We start from the raw sequence: 19,653 nt of genomic DNA, 5'->3' as shown, positions 1-19,653 counted from the left end.
CATTCCAGTTACCATTTCAAATGAATCGTTATACGTTTGAACCGGTTCGAACCATGATGGTGAGAACTTAGTTTTTTCGGGCTGAAAACGTTTGAAAAGAAATAGTAACGGCTTACTTTCTCATAATTAAAAGAAGCTTTTGTAACCTAATGAATAGCTCAAGTGGCAAATGAACTGTTCCAGTTTCTACTCGGACTATTAAACGGACAGAGAACACCTCTTGGATTACCAAAAAAAAAAGAAGCTTTTGTCCTTTGGAGACATGAATAGAATATTAATTTTATGGCGATGTACGGAGCAATGAAAATCAACGTCGTGCAGGTAGGTGTGGGTGTGCTCATTCCCGCGCGGGTTTTACTACACGTTAAAGCCTGAAGCCGAGAGAGACCCCAAGACCCCAATTATCAATTACTACTACACTACACTACACTACTACTGCTTCTTGCTCAGCTCTTTTGCAATCATTGTCCTTCTTTTAACCCCTTTGCTCTCTTCTCATCATGCCCACCTTTTCCTTCTCCTCGCCGGCAAATCCATCGGAATCTCGCCGGACGTAGTGCTTTTCTTTTCATTATGCCGTCTACGTAAATTCCCGCCCACCTGCAAAAGATCTATCTAGCTCTTTGTCTTTGGAGCATCAAAACCAAGATAGCTTGCTACCTAACTTCAGGTAATTTTATCTCTATCTCTCCATCCAAACTTCTTCTATCGACTCCTTGTCTTTCACTTGCTTGTTTTGTCTTGGTGGGTTTTGTCCATTTTTCTAAGGGGAGTTTGAAAAATTGAGTCTTTGTTGTTGTTTTTGTTTTTCTTCTGTTCAACGTTTTTATTGGCTTTCATGCCAAGAAAAAGAAGTTTCAGGCTTCAAGGTTTAGATCTACCTATTTTGCTGCCTTCTTTTAGATCCTTTTGGGTGCTGAAAATGACAGAAGCTAAAGTTGGTTGGTCCAAAATTAGGGTTTTCTTTTCTTTTCTTTTATTTATTTTATTTTATTTTATTTTTTTAATGTGCCATTGGCGCGGTTCTTCTTTGCTCCCTTGGTTACGTTTTTGGGATTTGTTGTTGAGTTTGTTGGGTAAAGTTTGTATGTTGAAGCTGACAAGGAGTGATTGCTTCATTTTGCTGCAAAATCTTGGGAAAAATATAATTTTACGCTGTGCAGTACAGTGTTGCTTGGTTTAGAAGGGTAAGTTTGAGGGAGCCATGGGAGGAAGAGAAAGCTCAACATTGTAATTTTGGATTTGTGTTTCTTTCTCTTTTTCTTTGTTTCTCAGAACTCAAGTTTCTTCACTATCTTAACAGCAATATAATGCCTTGGTGTTTGTTTTTGTTATCCCAAGTTTTTGTTTTCCATGATGCTTCTAGCTTGGTTTCTTTTCTTGCATTTATCCACTCCCATGGACTTCATTTATTGCATCCCCCTTCTGCTACTCTATTTAATATATACCCACAAAAGGCAAAACTCTCAATCCCTATAACCTTCCACTAAGGGTAAATTACGGTTACTCAACTTTTCATTAGGTAGAAGTACCCGTGCTTGGCTCTCACAAGGAGTCCGCCCGATGTAACTTTCACATTCATATGTGGGGTTTTATCTTGTGTCATTGTCCACAATCTTACACCAAAACGAATAGGTCTTTTTTCTATAACCTAGAAATCAACTGAGCTGCCATGCGTGCTAGTCTTGAGTTAGATGAGAGGACTAGTTAGTCGTGAGTTAGGTGAGAGGACTAGTACTCGATGTCAACGAGGATCCAACTACCATGGTGTAACTCCAACACTCAAATGTTGGATCTTATGTTATGTTTTGCCCCAAGTCTAGAATCCAATAACCAACTGAGCTGCCATGCGGGCTAGTCTATTTAATACTTGCTTATTTAATAGTTGCTATACATGGGTGGCTGTGTGTTCTATGTACTTTCTCAACAGTACTGAACTACTGTTTTTTTTTCCTGAATAGTTTCAAAGTTTTGGAGTTGAATGTCCAATTTAATGGGAATTTCAGGAGAGAATTGAAGTTGTAAAATCTTGTGGTGGGGCTAGTTTCCATGGAGATGAGAAACCATGGGCCTGAATTTCATGTGGTGCAGCAAAGCAGGCGTGATAAGCTGAGAAACCAAAACACCTCAACACCATCACAGCACATGGGGGATTATCGTGCCAATTTGGAGCACCTGTCTTTGCACCAGGGCCTAAATATGGATCTTGTTCAGCTTCCTGGCTGGAGATATGGAAACATTTCCTGCGATTCTTCTTCCTCAGTGTTATCCTCAGACATGCTTAATTTTGCCTCAAACCCACATTCTCTAGTGTTGAACAAAGATAACAATGGTGACCCACAAAACTGTGGCACTTGGAAAAGCGTTGATCTTTCCCACAAAATTGGCTCTGTTTGGAGTGGTGTTGCTAATTATTCAAGTGGATCAGCTGGCATTGATGGTGGAAACCTTAGTCCAATGTTTGTTGGGGAAAATTTGTCTGGATCTTTGAGGCTAAACAATGATGTTCCTGTTTCTGGGATTGATGTGAAGACTAGTTACTTTGGATATCAAGAACTGCAGCCTTCTTTGGCTAATAATCCATCTAGTGACACTTCTGGTCAGTATAAGGATATCCAGACTCTTCAAGAAGTTGTCACTTCTGCTGCTGTTGGAACCCGAGAGCTCGAGATGCTGCAGAACGTGAGGGAAACAGAACGCAGCAGCTCGTGGTTGCCTGCAGGTGAAGAAGATGAAACGCGTCTTCTCCCCGCTTATGTGGATCAGTCTAGCCAGTTGTTTGTTAATACTAATGCTGCTAGCTTGGTAAATAGTGCAGTTCAGTGGAACGGGGAGCTCGAGAGAGATAATAGAGCGATTGAAAACGAGGCTTCGAATACACAGGCCTTGTCTTTGTCCCTTTCATCAGTTGGGGAGAGGATCAGTAGTGGCATGCCTGATTTGAAGCCCTTGAAATCTGACCACTTGTGTTCGTACCCGAAACAAGGCAGTAAAGCGTTGGGGAACGCTGCTCGTCAAGACATGGTTGGGAATTTAACTTTTACTCATCGAGATTTGGTGCCTCTTGGCCCTTTCACGGGCTATGCAACCATTCTTAAAAGTTCGAGATTTCTAAGGCCAGCACAACAGCTGCTCTATGAATTCTGCAACTTCACCGGTGACAAAGCCCTTAACTTGTCTGAGGTCTCTGGGAATAATGTTATGGATGAAGTTGGGATTTCTAGTGAGGCTGTCAATGCAACCCCACGCAGTGGCGGTGGATCTCTGGCTGTTGATTCCGGTGTCTCATCTTCCACGTTTTATAGCTCAAACGAGAAGAGCAGCCACGAGTTTAGAGGCATGAGCAGCTCGAATGAATCCTACCCTCGGCCTGAATATCTGCAAAACAAAGTCAAGCTGTTATACATGCAGGACGAGGTAGGATCGTTTCCTTTCTTAATATAGTTATATCGCCAATCTTATTTGGACACTAATTTACGTCTTATCAGTGTTAACATTGTAGCTGATTTGTGTTTGCCTCGTGATTTTTATTCTAGTTCTTGTTGCTAATCTGAAATGAAACTGCCTGGCACTGTGTTTTAGTCGTTATTAAAGTGGAGTTTGATGCCAATTTGGTGGAACGAATCATGTCTTGATGTTGACAGAATACCTAATTAAACTCGTAAAGAAAGAGAATTGGAAATGCTTTTCCTTTTGATATTTGTGGATCATGCTTGTTCTTTCCTGAAAGGTATCAAGAAAAAAGTAGCTTTTTCTTGGACAGTAGTGATGTGTTTTTAGTTTGTGAAGTAATGTTAACAATTTGGGTATATGGCTATCTAGTAGTTTTGCAGCTGTAGTTAAGTGTATTGACAGACCAAATTCTGAAAATTTGTTTTGGAATTTCGTCGAAAAAGGTTTGCAGAAGGTACAGGCAGTACCATCAGCAGATGCAGATGGTGGTATCGTCCTTCGAGTCAGTGGCTGGTCTTAGCGCAGCCACCCCTTACATCTCGGTGGCGTTGAAGGCAGTCTCGCGCCAGTTTCGTTGTTTCAAGAGCACGATATCAGACCAGCTCAGGAGCATAAGGAAGGCGTTGGGAGAAGACGTGCTGTCCCCCACGGGGGCGAGCAGCAGCAAGAGGGACGCAGGAGGAACCTCGGGCATGAAGTTCATCGACCAGACCTTGCAAAACCAGAATGGCAGCGGGGAAAGGCTGCACTATTTGGAGCCTCAAACGCACGTTTGGAGGCCACAACGAGGCCTGCCTGAGCGGGCTGTGGCTATTCTTAGAGCTTGGCTTTTCGACCATTTCCTGCACCCGTGAGTCCTCTAATGCGTCACTAACTCGTGTGTATATATATATATTCTGTTCCTATAACATCTTTGCTCGTGTCGTTGCAGGTACCCAACAGACACAGACAAGCATATGTTGGCCTCCCAAACTGGCTTGACTAGGAACCAGGTAGAATCCAAACTCCCCTTGTCTGCAATAACTAGGCACTGTTTTAGTGTTTTTTTCCCAACTGTTCCACTCGAGCATAGTTATCGTGTTAGCTGAGGAACTGAGCCAAATTAAAGCATGTGCTCCATCTCAACTAAAAGTCTAAGTTGATAGTTGGATTGCACATTTATGTCTATATTATATTTATGCTCAACAAGCCATACGTATGTGAATTCACTTAAACACGGTTGAACATAGGTTTCAAACTGGTTCATCAATGCTCGAGTGAGAGTTTGGAAGCCGATGGTAGAAGAAATCCACATGCTCGAGACGAAAGCAATGGTAGAAAAGGGCTCAAACGTGGGAAAAGCAGATGGGGAGATGGGAACACAAGGCAGGCAGCTCGGCCTCCCTAACGAAAGCCAGTTCTTGAACGCGAGAGCAATACCAGACGAATGCCCCCCCGGGATCAGCCCATCCATCATCAGGGAAAAATCGTACCAGGACATGTGGAACCAGGACAAGCGGTCCAGGATCGACTGTGGGCAGCTTCCTGTTGGTATGGGTTTCATGCCTTACCAGCGAAACAGCCTTGAAATCGGGGGGCTTGGAGCCGTGTCATTGACGCTGGGGCTCAGACAAAGCATCGAGGGCGCCCAACAGCAACAGCAACAGCAAATGCAGCAGCATGAAAGTCAGCTCAGGCAGCAGTTTGGAGGTCAGATAATTCGCGACTTTGCAGGCTAAAATGTTAGAGATCGAGCTGGAATGGCCATCAAAACAAGAAAGATTGATGATGAAGTTAATAAGAAAGAGTACAGGTTAAGGGCCTGTGATATGAAGGATTCATGTAATGCATAAGAAGAAATGTTAATTAAACTCAGGCATTCAGCCCATTTTCATCTTTGAAGTGTATGATAAATGACAGGAAACATCAAATGGTAATTACAGAAAATATTGATACGTTATAAACTTGGAATGGCAACCCTCTCAATCTTTATATTTGTTCATAAGAAACTTCTGGTAGGATTTGTTAGACCAAACGTTTAGCTCATAATGAAGTCTCAATTTTATTTCTTTAAATATTGGTATCACATTTTGAAGAGACAAGACTGCTAAACTTGGCCTTTAATTGGTCTTTGCCTAACAATTCTTCTAATCATCAATTGTTAGACTTGACTCTTTACTAGTTTCTGTCAAACAATTCTCCTCTCAACACTTTATTTTCTCATATATTGCTACTATATTTTCGAGAGGCTGGGTGTTAAACCCTTCACCAACATTTACTCAACAATCTCCTAACCTCTAATTGCTGGATTTGATCCTTTACTGTCTTCGCCCAACAGGACTTAATCACACAATTCTCCCTTCTCCTTTTAAAAGAATACTGTTTTTTATTTTAATAATAATAATAATAATAATAATGCAAATATGGTCCAAGAATTTGTTGGGTTATATACCCCGGCCCAATTATTTGGAAGGCCTAATGACCCAGATATTCTTTGATTATCCATATATCCATTTTTTTTTGATAATAATAATAAACCTTCATTAAATATTAGAAACAAGTACAACAAGGTTTAATGGAATGTAAAGCCATTCCATACAATCTGACATAGAACTAAATTTTCTAGCTAAGCTAATAAAACTTAGATTCGCAGACTGTGTTACAAGAGAGTTTTGATCCTTATAGGACCTTAAAACTTTTGTCAGCTGATTGATGGCCTTGCAGAATGTGTACAAGTTGACCTCTGGATGGAGCAACTTGCAAACCCCCTGAATCTTTTTCTTCGTACTGAAGTCCATTGACATTTTTCACAACTGAAGGTACATATCTAGCCTTGTGTTTTTGACCGGTTCATTAGTGGGTATCCTCCCAATTAAACTAATGTTCTTGAGAGGCATTCCATTGTCTTCTACTTCGATCAGGATGAGTATCACACTAGTCATGACCATATGTATCTTTGAAGCACTCCAAAAAACGAACCTCGTAAAATAACGAGAAGGATCCATTTATCCATTGTTAAGTTCTTTCTTTTTTAAAAAAGAATTTCTAATGGAGGAAATTAATTACTATGAGATAAGAATTTACTTTGAGACTCTTATTTCACAAAGATGAGATAAAATTGGTACTGAATGACTAAATATGAAATCCCATTTAATTCCTATCTAATTCTGAATGCAACTAAATTCCTTCGTTTGGTTGAAGTTTCCCTCATTTTCATAGAATTAAAATCCCATGCCCCCAAGATTTTAATTCCATGGATTTTAGGAAGAAAAAAAGGTAATCTTGAAACAAAATTAACCCTCCATTTTTAACCTAAAATTGATGGATTCCTACCTAACACTCTTTCGGTTGAGCTCGTTACATAAGGTTTACATAAGGTTAGTGTGCTTGCAAGATCTACAATGTATGGTGGACTCTAATCCATTGCATAATTTGCAGCTAACACTCTTTCGGTTGAGCTCGCTACATAAGGTCTTCTTAGTGTGCTTGAAAGATCTACAATGTGTGCTTGCAAGATCTACAATGTAAGGTGGACTCTAATCCATTGCATAATTTGCGAGACATATAATCTGAATATCATTTTGAATCAGGATATACATTTCAATGCACGGAAAGGTTAATAATCAACTTTTAACTTCTCTTAAATATGTCTACATACTTTAATAATCAATATCTCATTCACCTATTATTTATTTTGGGCATACAATATATCAATTTTTTTTTTGAGAAAAAGAACTTATACCATTAAATCAGAAGCAATAATGTTCACAAGGAAAAGAGGTGGGGAGATCAACCACTCCCCGCAACCTGACTCAGAACCGGCTTCCTTAGCTAAAGCATGGGCCGCATGGTTCGCAGATCGCCTCACAAAACGAAAAACCACATCATGAATCTGGGACGCGGCTTCTTTTACATCATCAATTATAAAACCAAAAGAGTTATTAAAAGGTTCAGACGATAAAGCATAAAAAACAAGCTGAGAGTCTGTCTCGATATCCACGTCGCCTATGTCCATCTCCTTAATCCAACTTAGCGCTTCTCTAATGCTCACAACTTCGGCCTCTTTAACACTGAAAAACCCATCAAATTTTTTGGCTTTAGCTGCAACAAAATGACCCTGAGCATCACGAATGACCCATCCCATACCCATACAAGAATTATTCATACTCATCGCCACATCCATATTTAACTTAAGCCTACCTTGACTTGGTGGTGACCATCGTTCAGTACGAAAGTCATGCGTGGACTGTACCACCTGCCCTTCATTTACACCCTTCCAAGCTAACCAAAGTGACAACGCAGAGTGTATTACTTGAGCCATCACATAAGGGACACCATTCCAAACATAATCATTCCTGTTGTACCACAATCCCCAACAAAACATTGCAAATTTACATAAGTCATCACCATTTAGTTTAACAATGTTTCCAAAAAACCATTTGGTCAGTACACTATTACCGTAATAAGCAATCGGCAGACCAACTGCATTCCAGAACCTCCTTGTTTCATTGCAGTCCATAAACAAATGGGAAGCTGTTACCTGTTGGTTGCACAAAAAACACATTATTGAGCACGCCACATGTTTAGTGTTCAATGCATCACGGGTAGGAAGAAAACCCAACAAAAAGTCTTAACTTTTGGTGGTACCTGCATATTCCACAGCTTGGTCCATGGTTTTTGATCAATAAATTCTCCCAACAACTTCCTATAACAAGATTTTACTGTGTACTTCCCTTTAGAATCTGGTTCCCATATCCATGCATCCGGCGGCTTCCTCACACTTAATGGAAGATTAAGAATCAGTTCGGCATCCCGGGTATTAAATATGTCGCGAACACACTCGTGATCCCACTGGGTACCATGCATACTAATAAGAGATGAAACCGGTGCTTGGGCGATAGAGTCATGCAATGTGGATGTAACATACGGGTTCGAGGCGTCAGTTAACCAAGGATCATTCCCAATAACAGTTGTAGCACCGTCCCCAATACTTCTTCGGCATCCCTCCTTCAACAAACTTTGCACTTCCAGCATTCCCCTCCAAATATATGAAGGGTTACTTCCTAGTTTAACATCAAAATATGAAGATGTTGGATAATATCTAGCCTTGTAAACCCGAGCCATAAGGGAATGCGGCATTGTCAAAAGACGCCATGCTTGTTTTCCCAATAAGGCTAAATTCGTTTCATGCAGTCGGCGAAAACCCATACCACCCCCGGCTTTCGGTATACACAACGAAGTCCAATTCCTCCAACGAATTCCTTTACCATTACCAATAATGCATGTCCACCAGTATTCGTTCATCAATGTCTCCATCTCCTTGCACAGGCCTATAGGCAATAAAAACACCATCATGGCATAGGAAGGCATTGCCTGCACAACATTTTTAAGGAGGACTTCCCTACCTGCTCTTGACAGGAACCTTGCGTTCCAGCTTCGCACCTTATTTATGATTTTCCCCTTCAAAAACCCCAGGATCTCTTTTTTCTTCCTTCCCACTAATGATGGCAGGCCCAAATATTTTTCTGAAGTGTCGCCTTCTCGCACTCCTAACATTGTGACCAGATTATTACTAGTAGCTGGCTGCACATTAGCACTAAAACATACCATAGACTTGTCATAATTGATTTGTTGCCCCGTAGCCTTAGAGTACACTTCCAGAATCCATTTCATGCGCATGGTTTCAGTTTCATTAGCCCGAAAGAATAGGAAACAGACATCTGCAAATAACAGATGAGAAAGTTGGGGGGGGGCCCTCTAGCAACAATAGCACCATGCAACATACCCAGTCTCATTTGGCGTTCAATTAATGCACTTAATCCCTCAGCCACGAAAAGGAAAAGGTAAGGTGAAAGGGGATCACCCTGCCGCAGCCCTCTTCCCGGAGTTATCGGCCCAAACTATCGTTGTTCATGCCAGACATGATACTTGACCGAACTAACCGCTTCAAGCATTATATCCACCCACTTTGCAGCAAACCCCATCTTTAGCATCACACCCTTTCGAAACTGCCACTCGACTCGGTCATACGCCTTACTCATGTCCACTTTTAGGGCAACAACACCTTCCTTCCCTTGAGTCTTTCGTTTCAGGTAATGATGGGCTTCATACGCGAGCATGATGTTATCGGTTATTAGCCGACCCGGGATAAACGCACTCTAAGCCTGCGAGATAAGACCATCAAGAATAGTTTTCATTCGATTAGCACAGACCTTTGCTGCTATTTTATACAAAACATTGCATAAGGCAATGGGTCGCAGGTCCTTCATAGAATCTGGGTTTGCCTTTTTCGGGATTAATACTATAAAAGTATCATTGGCCTTTGTAGGCAATTTAGTTGATTCCACAAAACTCCTACAAAACAGCGTCACATCATATCCCACAATATCCCAATAGTGCTGGAAAAACCCTGGTCCTAGACCATCCGGTCCAGGTGACTTGTCAGGGTGCATTTGGAAGACAGCGTGACGCACCTCCTCCGCACTAACCAATCCAAGAAGTCTGTTATTTTCCTCAGGCCTCAACCGAGCAGTAATACAATCCAAGACCTCCTCCATATCACATTGTGATGCCGTGAACAAATCAGAAAAATACTCAGTCTCACTTCTCCCATATCATCCACAAATTCAACAACCAAACCATCCTCTCTCCGTAGCCGTGTTATCCTATTTCGACGGCGTCTTGATTTAACTGCATTATGAAAATACTTGGTATTAAGGTCTCCATGCTTGTACCAGTGTTCCTTAGCTCTTTGTTTCCAGTAAACGTGTTGTTGATTGAGCAAAAATAGCAACTCACGTTCTGTACTGGAATATTCATTAAAGCCCCTACCATCTCGCCGCATTCTAAGAGTTTCCAACCTGGCTTTGCAAACATCTATTTTCCGCTGGAATCCTCTGTTATAGGATTTTCCCCATCTCCACAAGTCACTGCCACACGTTTCGATCCTACTAAGCACATCAAGCCCCATTGTCCGACTCCATGAATTAGTTATGATTTCCCTGCACTTATCTTCCCGGAGGCACATATTGTCGAAACAAAATCGTCTCCTACGAATGCCATGTGCGATGACCACCGGAGTAAGAAGTAACGGCAGGTGATCGCTATATGGACAAGTCAGCGAGCAAGCTTTTGCTCCCTCAAACAGTGATAACCACGAGTCTGTTGTGAAAATCCGATCAAGCTTTTCCTCCACCATTTCTAGGGTACCCTGGGATCTCTCCCAAGTGTACTGATTCCCCGAAAATTCCAGTTCCTGTAAACCACAATCTGATATTGCCTCTTTGAATCCATTTAGTAGCCATGTCGGATGAGGATTACGGCCCCTTTTATCCCTTTGATGCATCAAATCGTTATAATCACCCATTATGACCTAGGGCATTGTATTTAAGCTGGCCAGGGATCGAAGCAGATGCCATGAATCTCGCCTTCGGGCCCTCTCTGGATAGCCGTAAAAACCAGTAAATCTCCATTTCGGACTACCAACGTCCAATATCACAGTTGAGTCAACGTGGTTTGTGGAAAACCCCGTCACCTCTAGCTCTACAGAATCCAACCATAAAAGAGCCAGACCGCCCCTATGACCACACGCATCCACAACAAACATATTTTGAAAACCCAACCTCGTACGAATCGGTTCCATCTTGTGTTTTACCATAAACGTCTCAATTAAAAACACAACCTTTGGCCTCTTTGCACGGATAATATCCGCAAGAACTTGAACTGCCATTGGGTTGCCAAGCCCCCGACAATTCCACGTTAGAAGACTCATAACTCTAGGCGGGCTTGCTCCGCAAGACTCGCCACCAATCCGTTTTTTGGAACCACAATTTCAACATCCATATCAATAGTAGCTCTATTACTTCCTTCTACATCCCCTTCTGTTCTCTTCCTTTTCTGCTCATTCATCACAATCCCAGAGATTCCTGCTCCTTCATCAGTCTGGACAGTAGCACCAACCACTACCAATGGAAGGTCAGACTGCAGTTCCTTCCCCTTCTGATTAGGCATAGTGTTGGCGTTACTCTCAACGATTTCCGCATTAGGATACTTCCAGTTCTGACGCTCAACGTTGGATTCTGGGGCAACCCACCGTTGGCCCGCTGTTGGCATGACTCTTCGCACCCCAGCTCGCATATATGCACCAAAAGGTTTCTCAACAGTTGGATCCACACCGTGCAAGGCCTTTATACATACTTTATCGCCGTGTCCAATGATCCCACACAAAAAACAGAAGGTGGGCAAGCGTTCAAATCGGAAATCCACCACAGACCATGCGCCATCATCCCTTTTCAGCTTCATATGTTTCTTCAAGGGCTTAGTCACGTCGATCAGCACACGGACTCGAAAGAACAGTCGCATAGACCCATCAAAGTTTCTTTCGTCATTCTTGATCCAAGTTCCCAGAAAAGATCCAATAGCTTTAACAACCACATCAGATCGAAAGCCCGGTGGGAGGTTATGTATTTGTATCCAAAACTCAGTGTGATTAAGCTCAACAATCTCCGGATCCTCGTTTGGAAGTAAACGGTGCATGACCAGTAAGCCCTGCTCGTACGTCCAAGGCCCCTCGTTCATAATGCGGTTCAGATCGGCCTCATGATAAAACCGAATCAAATAGCGCTTTGACTGTAGTTGTCGCATAGTCACCCCTATCGCTGGTTGCCATATCGATGCCATCGTATCCTGGAAGAATAGAAACTTCACGTTCTTGTTAGTGATTAGCCGCCCTACTGCACAGTACCCCACTTCATCTCCTCTAAAGAACTTAAACATACTTCAACCCGACTTAAATCAAAATTAGATTCCATATATATTTGTACCCCAAAATAACCACTGAATTGCCATTTTAACTAAAATTTTCATAACCCTGCATTCAATAATTGCTGCAGTTTCCCTCTTCACCCTATATTTCTGGAGCGATCGCAAATCACCTAAGCAAGTTAAGTGGAGCGATCGCAAATAACAAAAAAGTATCATGGCTAGGTTTCAACCAAGTGATGATGGCCTTTGCTATAAAATCGCATTGCCTATTTCAGTATTCCGTGTAGATTTGGCATAAGCAAAATAAAAGGAATGTTCACACTACAACTGCATTGCCTGTATACATGCAATACAAAACATTAGGCCACCACACAAATTATTATCATAGCATCACCAAACCACACATACTTGTATTCTTATTATTTATTTATTAACCTTTTTACTAACGCAACACATTCTACCGAGTAATTGATAAAAAAAAAAAGGTTAAAACTTAGAAGTCTCAAAAGGGACTAAGTGAGTGAAGCATGATTTTCGTACTTACAGATTACAAGTTTAATTTTTGTTATCACTCTCTTGGTCAAGCCCGTCGCAAATAGTATTTATAATGTCATTTCCATTTCCTGTGTGGTTGCAATAACATGGGAGCGGAACCAATATACACCATTGAGTAATATATATATATATATGTATATATATGTGTGTGTTTTCATCGGCACCAAAAAGAAAAAAGTATGTAAGTCCAAGCTGTTTTTCTTTTTATTATCTACTTTTTCGAATAGACTCAAAAAATGTGATGAAAATTTTACTTTCTTTGAACATGCTTATCATTTCTCAAGTTGATGTGATGATGGGGATAGTGTGCCTGAGATAAGAGAAAGGGCACTTTTTGTTAGGTGGTGCAAGGTTAGAGTTTATTCACTTATGTTAATTACTCAAGATGAAAAATATTATTTGCATGTGTTTTAAATTTTTGTATTCCTTGTTAAATTTTGCATCATGTTAATAGAACTTTTGTTACCAAAGAAAATATAAGATATTTTCGTGACATTAATTGTTATCATATTTTGAAAAATATAATATATGATAAATGCAATTATATTACCAAATAAAATATTAAATATTTTAGGTGGTATTAATTGTTATCATATTTAAAAATATTTTATATTGATAATTGGAAATTAATTACTACTAATTAAATATGAGATATTTTTGGTAGTATTAATTATTATTATCATAATATATGATTATTTTCTATATTTGAAAAATTAATATTTTGGAAGATTAGATAATAATTTATTATTGTTATCATTTAAAATATGATTATTATGGTAGTAATAATTATATTATTATAATATTGAAATATTTATTTTTCTCCTTAAATAGTGATTCTTTATGTGATTATTGAATGCCATGATTATAATATTCTCCATGATTATAATATTTTAGATTAAAATGTTTAATTTAAAATAAAATTATAATAGTAATTGATTGATTTCATACAAATTTGATTTTGATATGAAATTGATTAATTAATGGAAAGTTTTGATTTGTTATATGTAAATTTGTTTTTATATAAAATTTATTTTAGATTGACCTAAGTTTTTATGGTATAATTGGATTATATCGTATAAAGCCATAAATTAATTAGAGTATTGCTTATTTTATGCTATTTATGGATTGTCTAGTATGTTGATTTGGTCATGGACTTAGGACCCATTAAATGAATGTGATTTATTTTGGGTTTTGCACTGTTTTTGGTGATTAATTAAAATTGGGGCCTGCGTGCCTCTTATCTAGGCTATTTTTCACCCCTAAAACCATTTCATTGGCCTTTGTGATCTTCAACAAAGTTGTAGCCTTTCAAGTCTTCTTTCTAATAGAGCAAAAATCACTTTATTTGAACATTCCTAGTTTGAAATATGGTCCAAATACTAAGACGTCGACGTGTCGTGCGAGAATTGCAATGTCTTAATCTTTTGCTTCTCTTTCGTTTTGATTTGCCTAAATGACCAAGACCATTGAAATCTCTTTTGTTTTGGTTTGCCCAAATAACCAAGACCATTGAAAACACCACTCTTAGGCTCCCTTGGAAGTGTTGCATCCATTTCCTTAACTTCATATTTGGCTCTTAATGACTCTAAATGCATCCGAAACGCTCTATTTGATTCCAATGCCTATCTATAAACAAAATGGCTTAGTGATAAAGGGAGAAAAATATAGACAAATAAGCACTTATTAGAGGGTAATGGGGATGTCATTACACTACATGGTAGTTGGCTAATTCTCCCTTATTTATTTATAAACACACTACAAAAAAAAAAAACAAAAACAAAAAACAAATAAGAGGGTTAATGAAAACACACAAGCCAACTACTGAAAGTAACCAGGTCTAAACACCCCTCATTCTAAAGGATCAATTTCCTTAAATTTATAATCAAGGAAATTGGAAACAACTTTGAGTTTTAAGAAGTCAAATAATCTCTTTGTGCTAAAACTAAAACATCCATGCATAATATTAAGGGCATGTTTGGTTGGGTGGAAAATCACTTCCAAGGAAAGAAACTTCCTTCAAATCATGGAAAATGCATAGTTCCTGCGTTTGGTTCATTGGAACCCATTTTCCAATGGAAAATGAGTTCCTCATTTTTGAGGAAAAAAAATTCTTTGGTAGAAGCTGGGATTTTGTTTTCCGGAGTGGGTGGGAAGAAAAATTGATTTGGGAAGACCATTTTACCCTTGCCTGTGTTGTTCCTCCTCCTCTGATTTCTTCTTCTTCTTCCTCTGGTTTCTTCTTCTTCTTCCTCCTGGTGATTCCAGAATCAAGAGTCAGCCTTCGTTTCAGATCTGCGCCTGCTCCTAGCCTCCGCCTCACCTACGCTAGTCGCCGGCAGTCGCGAGTCGCGCCTCCGCCTAGCCGCGACGCCCTCTGGTCTCTGGCTCTGGCTGCCTCCGTTTCAGATCTGCTGCTTTGACCACACACAGGACTGACAGGAGATGAGGAGAATGAGTGAAAAGGAAGAAAACATAATTTTATTATTATTATTGGGCCCAAAAACTGGTTGTGGAATTGTGTATTTTCTGGTTTAGACTTTAGGTATTTAATTTCTCAAAAAAAAAAAAAGTCTTTAGGTATTTAATAATAATAATAATAATAAGGGCATATAGGTCTTTTTGCCTATTATTCCTTAGCATTTTAAACCCAACCAAACAATAGAATTCATATTCCCAGTAACTCATTTTCCACCAACCAACCAACAGAATCTATCTTCCTAGTAACTACTTTTCCATGGAATTTCACTTCCACTTCCCATCAAATATTTTCCGCGAACCAAACATAGCCTAAATTGATTCCATCTCGACCATTTAAGTGTATAATTGCACACATTTTTTATATTAAATAAATAGAAGAGAAAATGACATATTTGGTCTTTGAGTTAGTCCCTTAGTTATCACCGTATCCATTTTTTATCGTACCCCTCAATTACGAGCGAAGTAGTGAGTTTAGTCCCTGACGTTAGGTTTTCGTTACAACCTGAGAAAAAACCCAAAAAAAAAAAACCCCTTATTATTGGAGGGAAAAAGTAGAAAATTCACATTTTATTCTCCTTCTTATATTGAAATCACTTTCGCAATACTATTTTTCACTTTTCAACCTCCTATTTCAAGGTTGATCAACTACAAAAGCATTTCAATAACCTGCGTATGACTTGTTAGGAACTTGAGTCTTGTATAATGAACCTGACACTCAATACAAACAAGAGAATACTTGACATGCACTGTTTCCGGGCATGTGAAACACACTATCCTAAAACTTTCTGATTTCACTTACTAAGTATATAATAACAAGGGTAATCAAACCAGATCGAACTTTTGAGATACAAAAAAATGTCAAATTTCTCAGGTTGTTGTTGTTTTTTTTTTTTTTTTTTGAGAAATTATGTAGGGAGTAACTTGGGATTTTTAGTATGTAAAAATTCTTTTATAAACTCTTCATTAGCTTTGTCAAGAATCGTATATCTTGACAACATACGGAAATTTTACTATATATATCCATCCCCTCCTTTCCTTTGTCCTCTTAAAATTGCATCTCATGTTCCTCCTTCATTACTCTGGTTTTAAGAGAATGGACGATGGGATGCATGATGATGGATTTATATAATATATAATATAATTTTTATATGTTGTCAAAATATACGATTTTTTACTGAACTAATGAGGAGTTTATGAAAGAGTTTTTACATACTAAAAATCTCAAGTTACTTTTTTGATGAATTTATCATAAAAGCAACCTGAGAAATTTGACATTTTAATTTCTTGTATCTCAAAAATTTTGGTTTGATTAGTATTGTTGTTTAGTAAGTGATTAAAATTGGAAACTTTTAGGATAATGGTTTCACATATCTAGAAATAGTGATCAAGTGTTTTCTTGTTTGTATTGAGTCTTAGGTTCAGAAAAACTAGGGAATTTAATGTTGCCATGTTCCTTGTTAATTCAAAATCCTGACTCAATGGTCTCGAAGATGTATAAGGTAAGATATTTTCAGAAGTCACATTTTTTAATGCTAAAATAGGGAGCAACCCCTCCTTTGTGTGGTGGAATATTCTTGAGGCTCAACCTATTATCAAAAATAATTTTAGGTGGAGAGTTGGAGACGGTAAGCCTGTATCGCTATGTACCCATTTACCCACCGCTGATCAGCTTCTCACTAAAAGGGTGACGGTCAATCCAATTTGCCATTTGTGTGCTAGAGAAACAGAGACTTGTCTACACATTTTTGTGACATGCAAGGTGTCTAGAGGGTGTTGGAACAATATATATCAGGGGTGTCAATGTTCATCACCATAATTCTTTCCAAGACTGGGTTGTCAAAAATTAAACTTCAATGCTCTAGATGATAATTCTTGTTGTCTCATCCTCAATGTCGATTGGAAATAATGCACACGAAATGACATTATGGAACAACATGAGGGACCACTTGTCTAACATTGTGGAGGAGGCTAAAGCTAATCTTAAATGTTGGGTAGAAGCCAATAAACCAGTTCATGGGCAGATGGAATATAAGATTAGCAATACTAAGAAGTGGATGAAACCCAGAGGGATGACAAAAGTTAAATGTAGTAGATGTTGGCTAGACTACTCAAATTATAAGATGGGCTTTGGATGTATTTTGAGAGATCATAATGCAAGTTTGTGGCTGCAAAAGTGATCCCCTAGTGTGACATTCACTAACCAAATGAAGTAGAAGCATTTGGGGCCTAGCAGGCACTCAAATGGCTGAAGAGTATGAATACTGATAGGGTCTAAGTAGAGATGGATGCCATGATAATGGTGAAAGCTAAGGGCTGCACAATAATCATATCAATTCCTCATTTGACCTCATTTATAAATGAGGTCAAGAAACTACCAGCTGATTAATATAGTATTTGCTTTCGCCCATTTGTTAGCAAAGGATGGTGTTGGTAGAGTAGGTTGCATGGAATGGTTGTCTATTTAATTATTTATTAATTAATTTTTTTGTTTAGTACTACTAACTCTGTTAGAATGTAGTATCTTTTCATAGAGACTCGAATCCACTCCGACATTAAATCGGGTGCCACTAGACCACAAGGTCTTTAGCCAATTAGACTTATCTGAATTGAATTTGAGTTAATACCCAATTTGGTTCGATCCATCGCTTTTAGAATTTCACAACTTTGATTCTTGACTATTAAAGATTAAAGTTGCTCAATTTAGTCTCCAACTATACAACTTTTACCTAAAACGGTTCCTCGACTCTTAAGATTTCACCACATTGATTCTCGACCATCAAAATTGCTCAATTTAGTCCCTAACTATGAAATTCTAAATTGACCAACTTTGATAGTAATCGAGGGACCAAATTGGGTATTAACTCAATTGAATCTTGTTCTTTTGGTTTTCAAAAAAAAAAATGTTCCTTAGTACGAGACTCAGATTCCTAACAAGTTATACAAGAGTTATTGGAATAATTTTGGAGTTAAGCTATAACCTTGAAATAAGAGGTTGAGAAGTGAAAAATAATGTTGTGAAAGTGATGTTAACATAAGGAGAATAACATGTGAATTTCCACTTTACCCCTTTAATAATAGAGGATTTTTGGATTTTTCGTCAGGTTGAGACGAAAAGTCGAAAACCTAACATTAAGAACCAAAATCGTCACTTCGCTCATAACTGTAATAAGGGGTAAAAATTAGATACAATCATAACTGAAAAATTGAGTTAAAACTTGAGTATAACTCCAGGACCGAAAACATAATTTTCCCTAAATATAAAAAACGAATACAAAATTATTTCCAACTTCTCTGTTGAATCCCTTAGTTAAACATGTGGTCAAAATTGAGAAGTCGTCTTTTTGCTAGAAAATTCAACTCTCTGTTAAAAGAATCATCTTTCATTTATAAAAGTAATCTCCCATCATTTTAATTGGTTGATCAAATCAAATAGTTAGAGTTAGTTAAATAAGCAAAAACTTAGCTGAAAAGTTGTTTACCAAACACAAGTAAACATGTACCACCTATTCAATGAACTAAGTGTTTTATATGCGCGATGTGCAAAAATATATGTCCAATATTAATACTAAATATATATTTCAAAAAAATTAAAAATTATAGCATATAATTTTTTTTTTAAAATGTATAGTTGTAGAATTCATATTACATTAAAATAAAGTATAGTTGATAATTTGAATAATAATTATGGTATGATTAATATTATTAATATAAGAAATTTAGATATGATATATTACTAAATATAATTATGGTAAAATTTAATTAAAATTTAATGAAATCAAACTTATCTATATCTATACTCTATACTATACATAAAAGTAATATCCTCCTCCAAAATTTTTCCTCCCAAACATAATGACAGTTTAGTAATATGGTAATGGTAATTACAATATGGTAATTATTATGATAGAATGATATTAATTATAATTGGTTATAATTCGTTATTAGTAATATGACAATGGTAATGGTAATTATAATAAGGTAATTATTATGATAGAATAATATTAATTATAATTCGTTATTAGTAATATGGTAATGGTAATGGTAATTATTATGATAGAATAATATTAATTATAATCGGTAAGAACATACCTATTTCATTCACGTAAAATATTATATCCTGCAAATTCCATTCACCTATTATTCCTAGATTTTGTAAGGAATATTTTGCCGTAAAGATTGAACAAAAACAAAGCAAGAATTCCATTTTTTGCAAAATGTATAGCTATAGAGTCCTATTTATACACTTCATTTTTAGAGTTTATGAGAGCCTTAAGAAGGGCACGGACGTATAGGACAGTGGAGGAAATGGAATGAATCCCTATCCTCATGGGGATCTTTTTGGGAAAGATGGGGCTTTAAAGGGTATAGGTGTCGATTCTCATTATTTGCAATTGGTAAGAACATACCTATTTCATTTACGTATAA

General features: G+C 38.0%; 2 protein-coding genes across 3 annotated transcripts; one reads left to right on the top strand and one right to left on the bottom strand.

The window, feature by feature from the left end:
* The first annotated feature begins 374 nt into the window (after positions 1-374).
* LOC116025960 (BEL1-like homeodomain protein 8) lies at positions 375-5,403 on the top strand. 2 transcript variants are annotated; one of them, XM_031267380.1, is made up of 5 exons: positions 375-670; positions 2,007-3,417; positions 3,897-4,303; positions 4,385-4,445; positions 4,683-5,403. In XM_031267380.1, the coding sequence occupies exons 2-5, from the start codon at positions 2,050-2,052 to the stop codon at positions 5,169-5,171; spliced, it is 2,325 nt and encodes a 774-aa protein (XP_031123240.1). In that variant the 5' UTR covers positions 375-670; positions 2,007-2,049; the 3' UTR covers positions 5,172-5,403. The 2 variants fall into 2 exon arrangements, with proteins under 2 accessions (XP_031123240.1, XP_031123241.1); XM_031267381.1 differs by having other exon boundaries at positions 1,962-3,417.
* A 1,765-nt stretch (positions 5,404-7,168) lies between these two features.
* On the bottom strand, positions 7,169-10,798 carry LOC116024211. The gene is made up of 5 exons (XM_031265111.1): positions 10,037-10,798; positions 9,645-9,980; positions 9,375-9,590; positions 8,080-9,015; positions 7,169-7,972 (listed from the first exon to the last, which is right to left on the bottom strand). The coding sequence occupies exons 1-5, from the start codon at positions 10,796-10,798 to the stop codon at positions 7,169-7,171; spliced, it is 3,054 nt and encodes a 1,017-aa protein (XP_031120971.1).
* Between the last annotated feature and the right edge of the window lie 8,855 nt (positions 10,799-19,653).

Source organism: Ipomoea triloba, chromosome 7 (assembly GCF_003576645.1).
Source record: "Ipomoea triloba cultivar NCNSP0323 chromosome 7, ASM357664v1".
NCBI lineage: Eukaryota > Viridiplantae > Streptophyta > Magnoliopsida > Solanales > Convolvulaceae > Ipomoea > Ipomoea triloba.
The sequence above is the reverse complement of the archived record's forward strand: the minus strand, read 5'-3'. Positions and strand labels throughout refer to the sequence as shown.

Coding starts and splice junctions, on each gene's coding strand:
- LOC116025960 (XM_031267380.1), top strand. CDS start 2,050: ATGGAGATGAGAAACCATGGGCCTGAATTTCATGTGGTGCAGCAAAGC. Junction 3,418..3,896: donor TGTTATACATGCAGGACGAG/GTAGGATCGTTT, acceptor TCGTCGAAAAAG/GTTTGCAGAAGGTACAGGCA. Junction 4,304..4,384: donor TTCGACCATTTCCTGCACCC/GTGAGTCCTCTA, acceptor GTGTCGTTGCAG/GTACCCAACAGACACAGACA.
- LOC116024211 (XM_031265111.1), bottom strand. CDS start 10,798: ATGGGTGATTATAACGATTTGATGCATCAAAGGGATAAAAGGGGCCGT. Junction 9,591..9,644: donor TGTATAAAATAGCAGCAAAG/GTCTGTGCTAAT, acceptor TCGCAGGCTTAG/AGTGCGTTTATCCCGGGTCG. Junction 9,016..9,374: donor TGGATATAATGCTTGAAGCG/GTTAGTTCGGTC, acceptor GCTAATGTGCAG/CCAGCTACTAGTAATAATCT.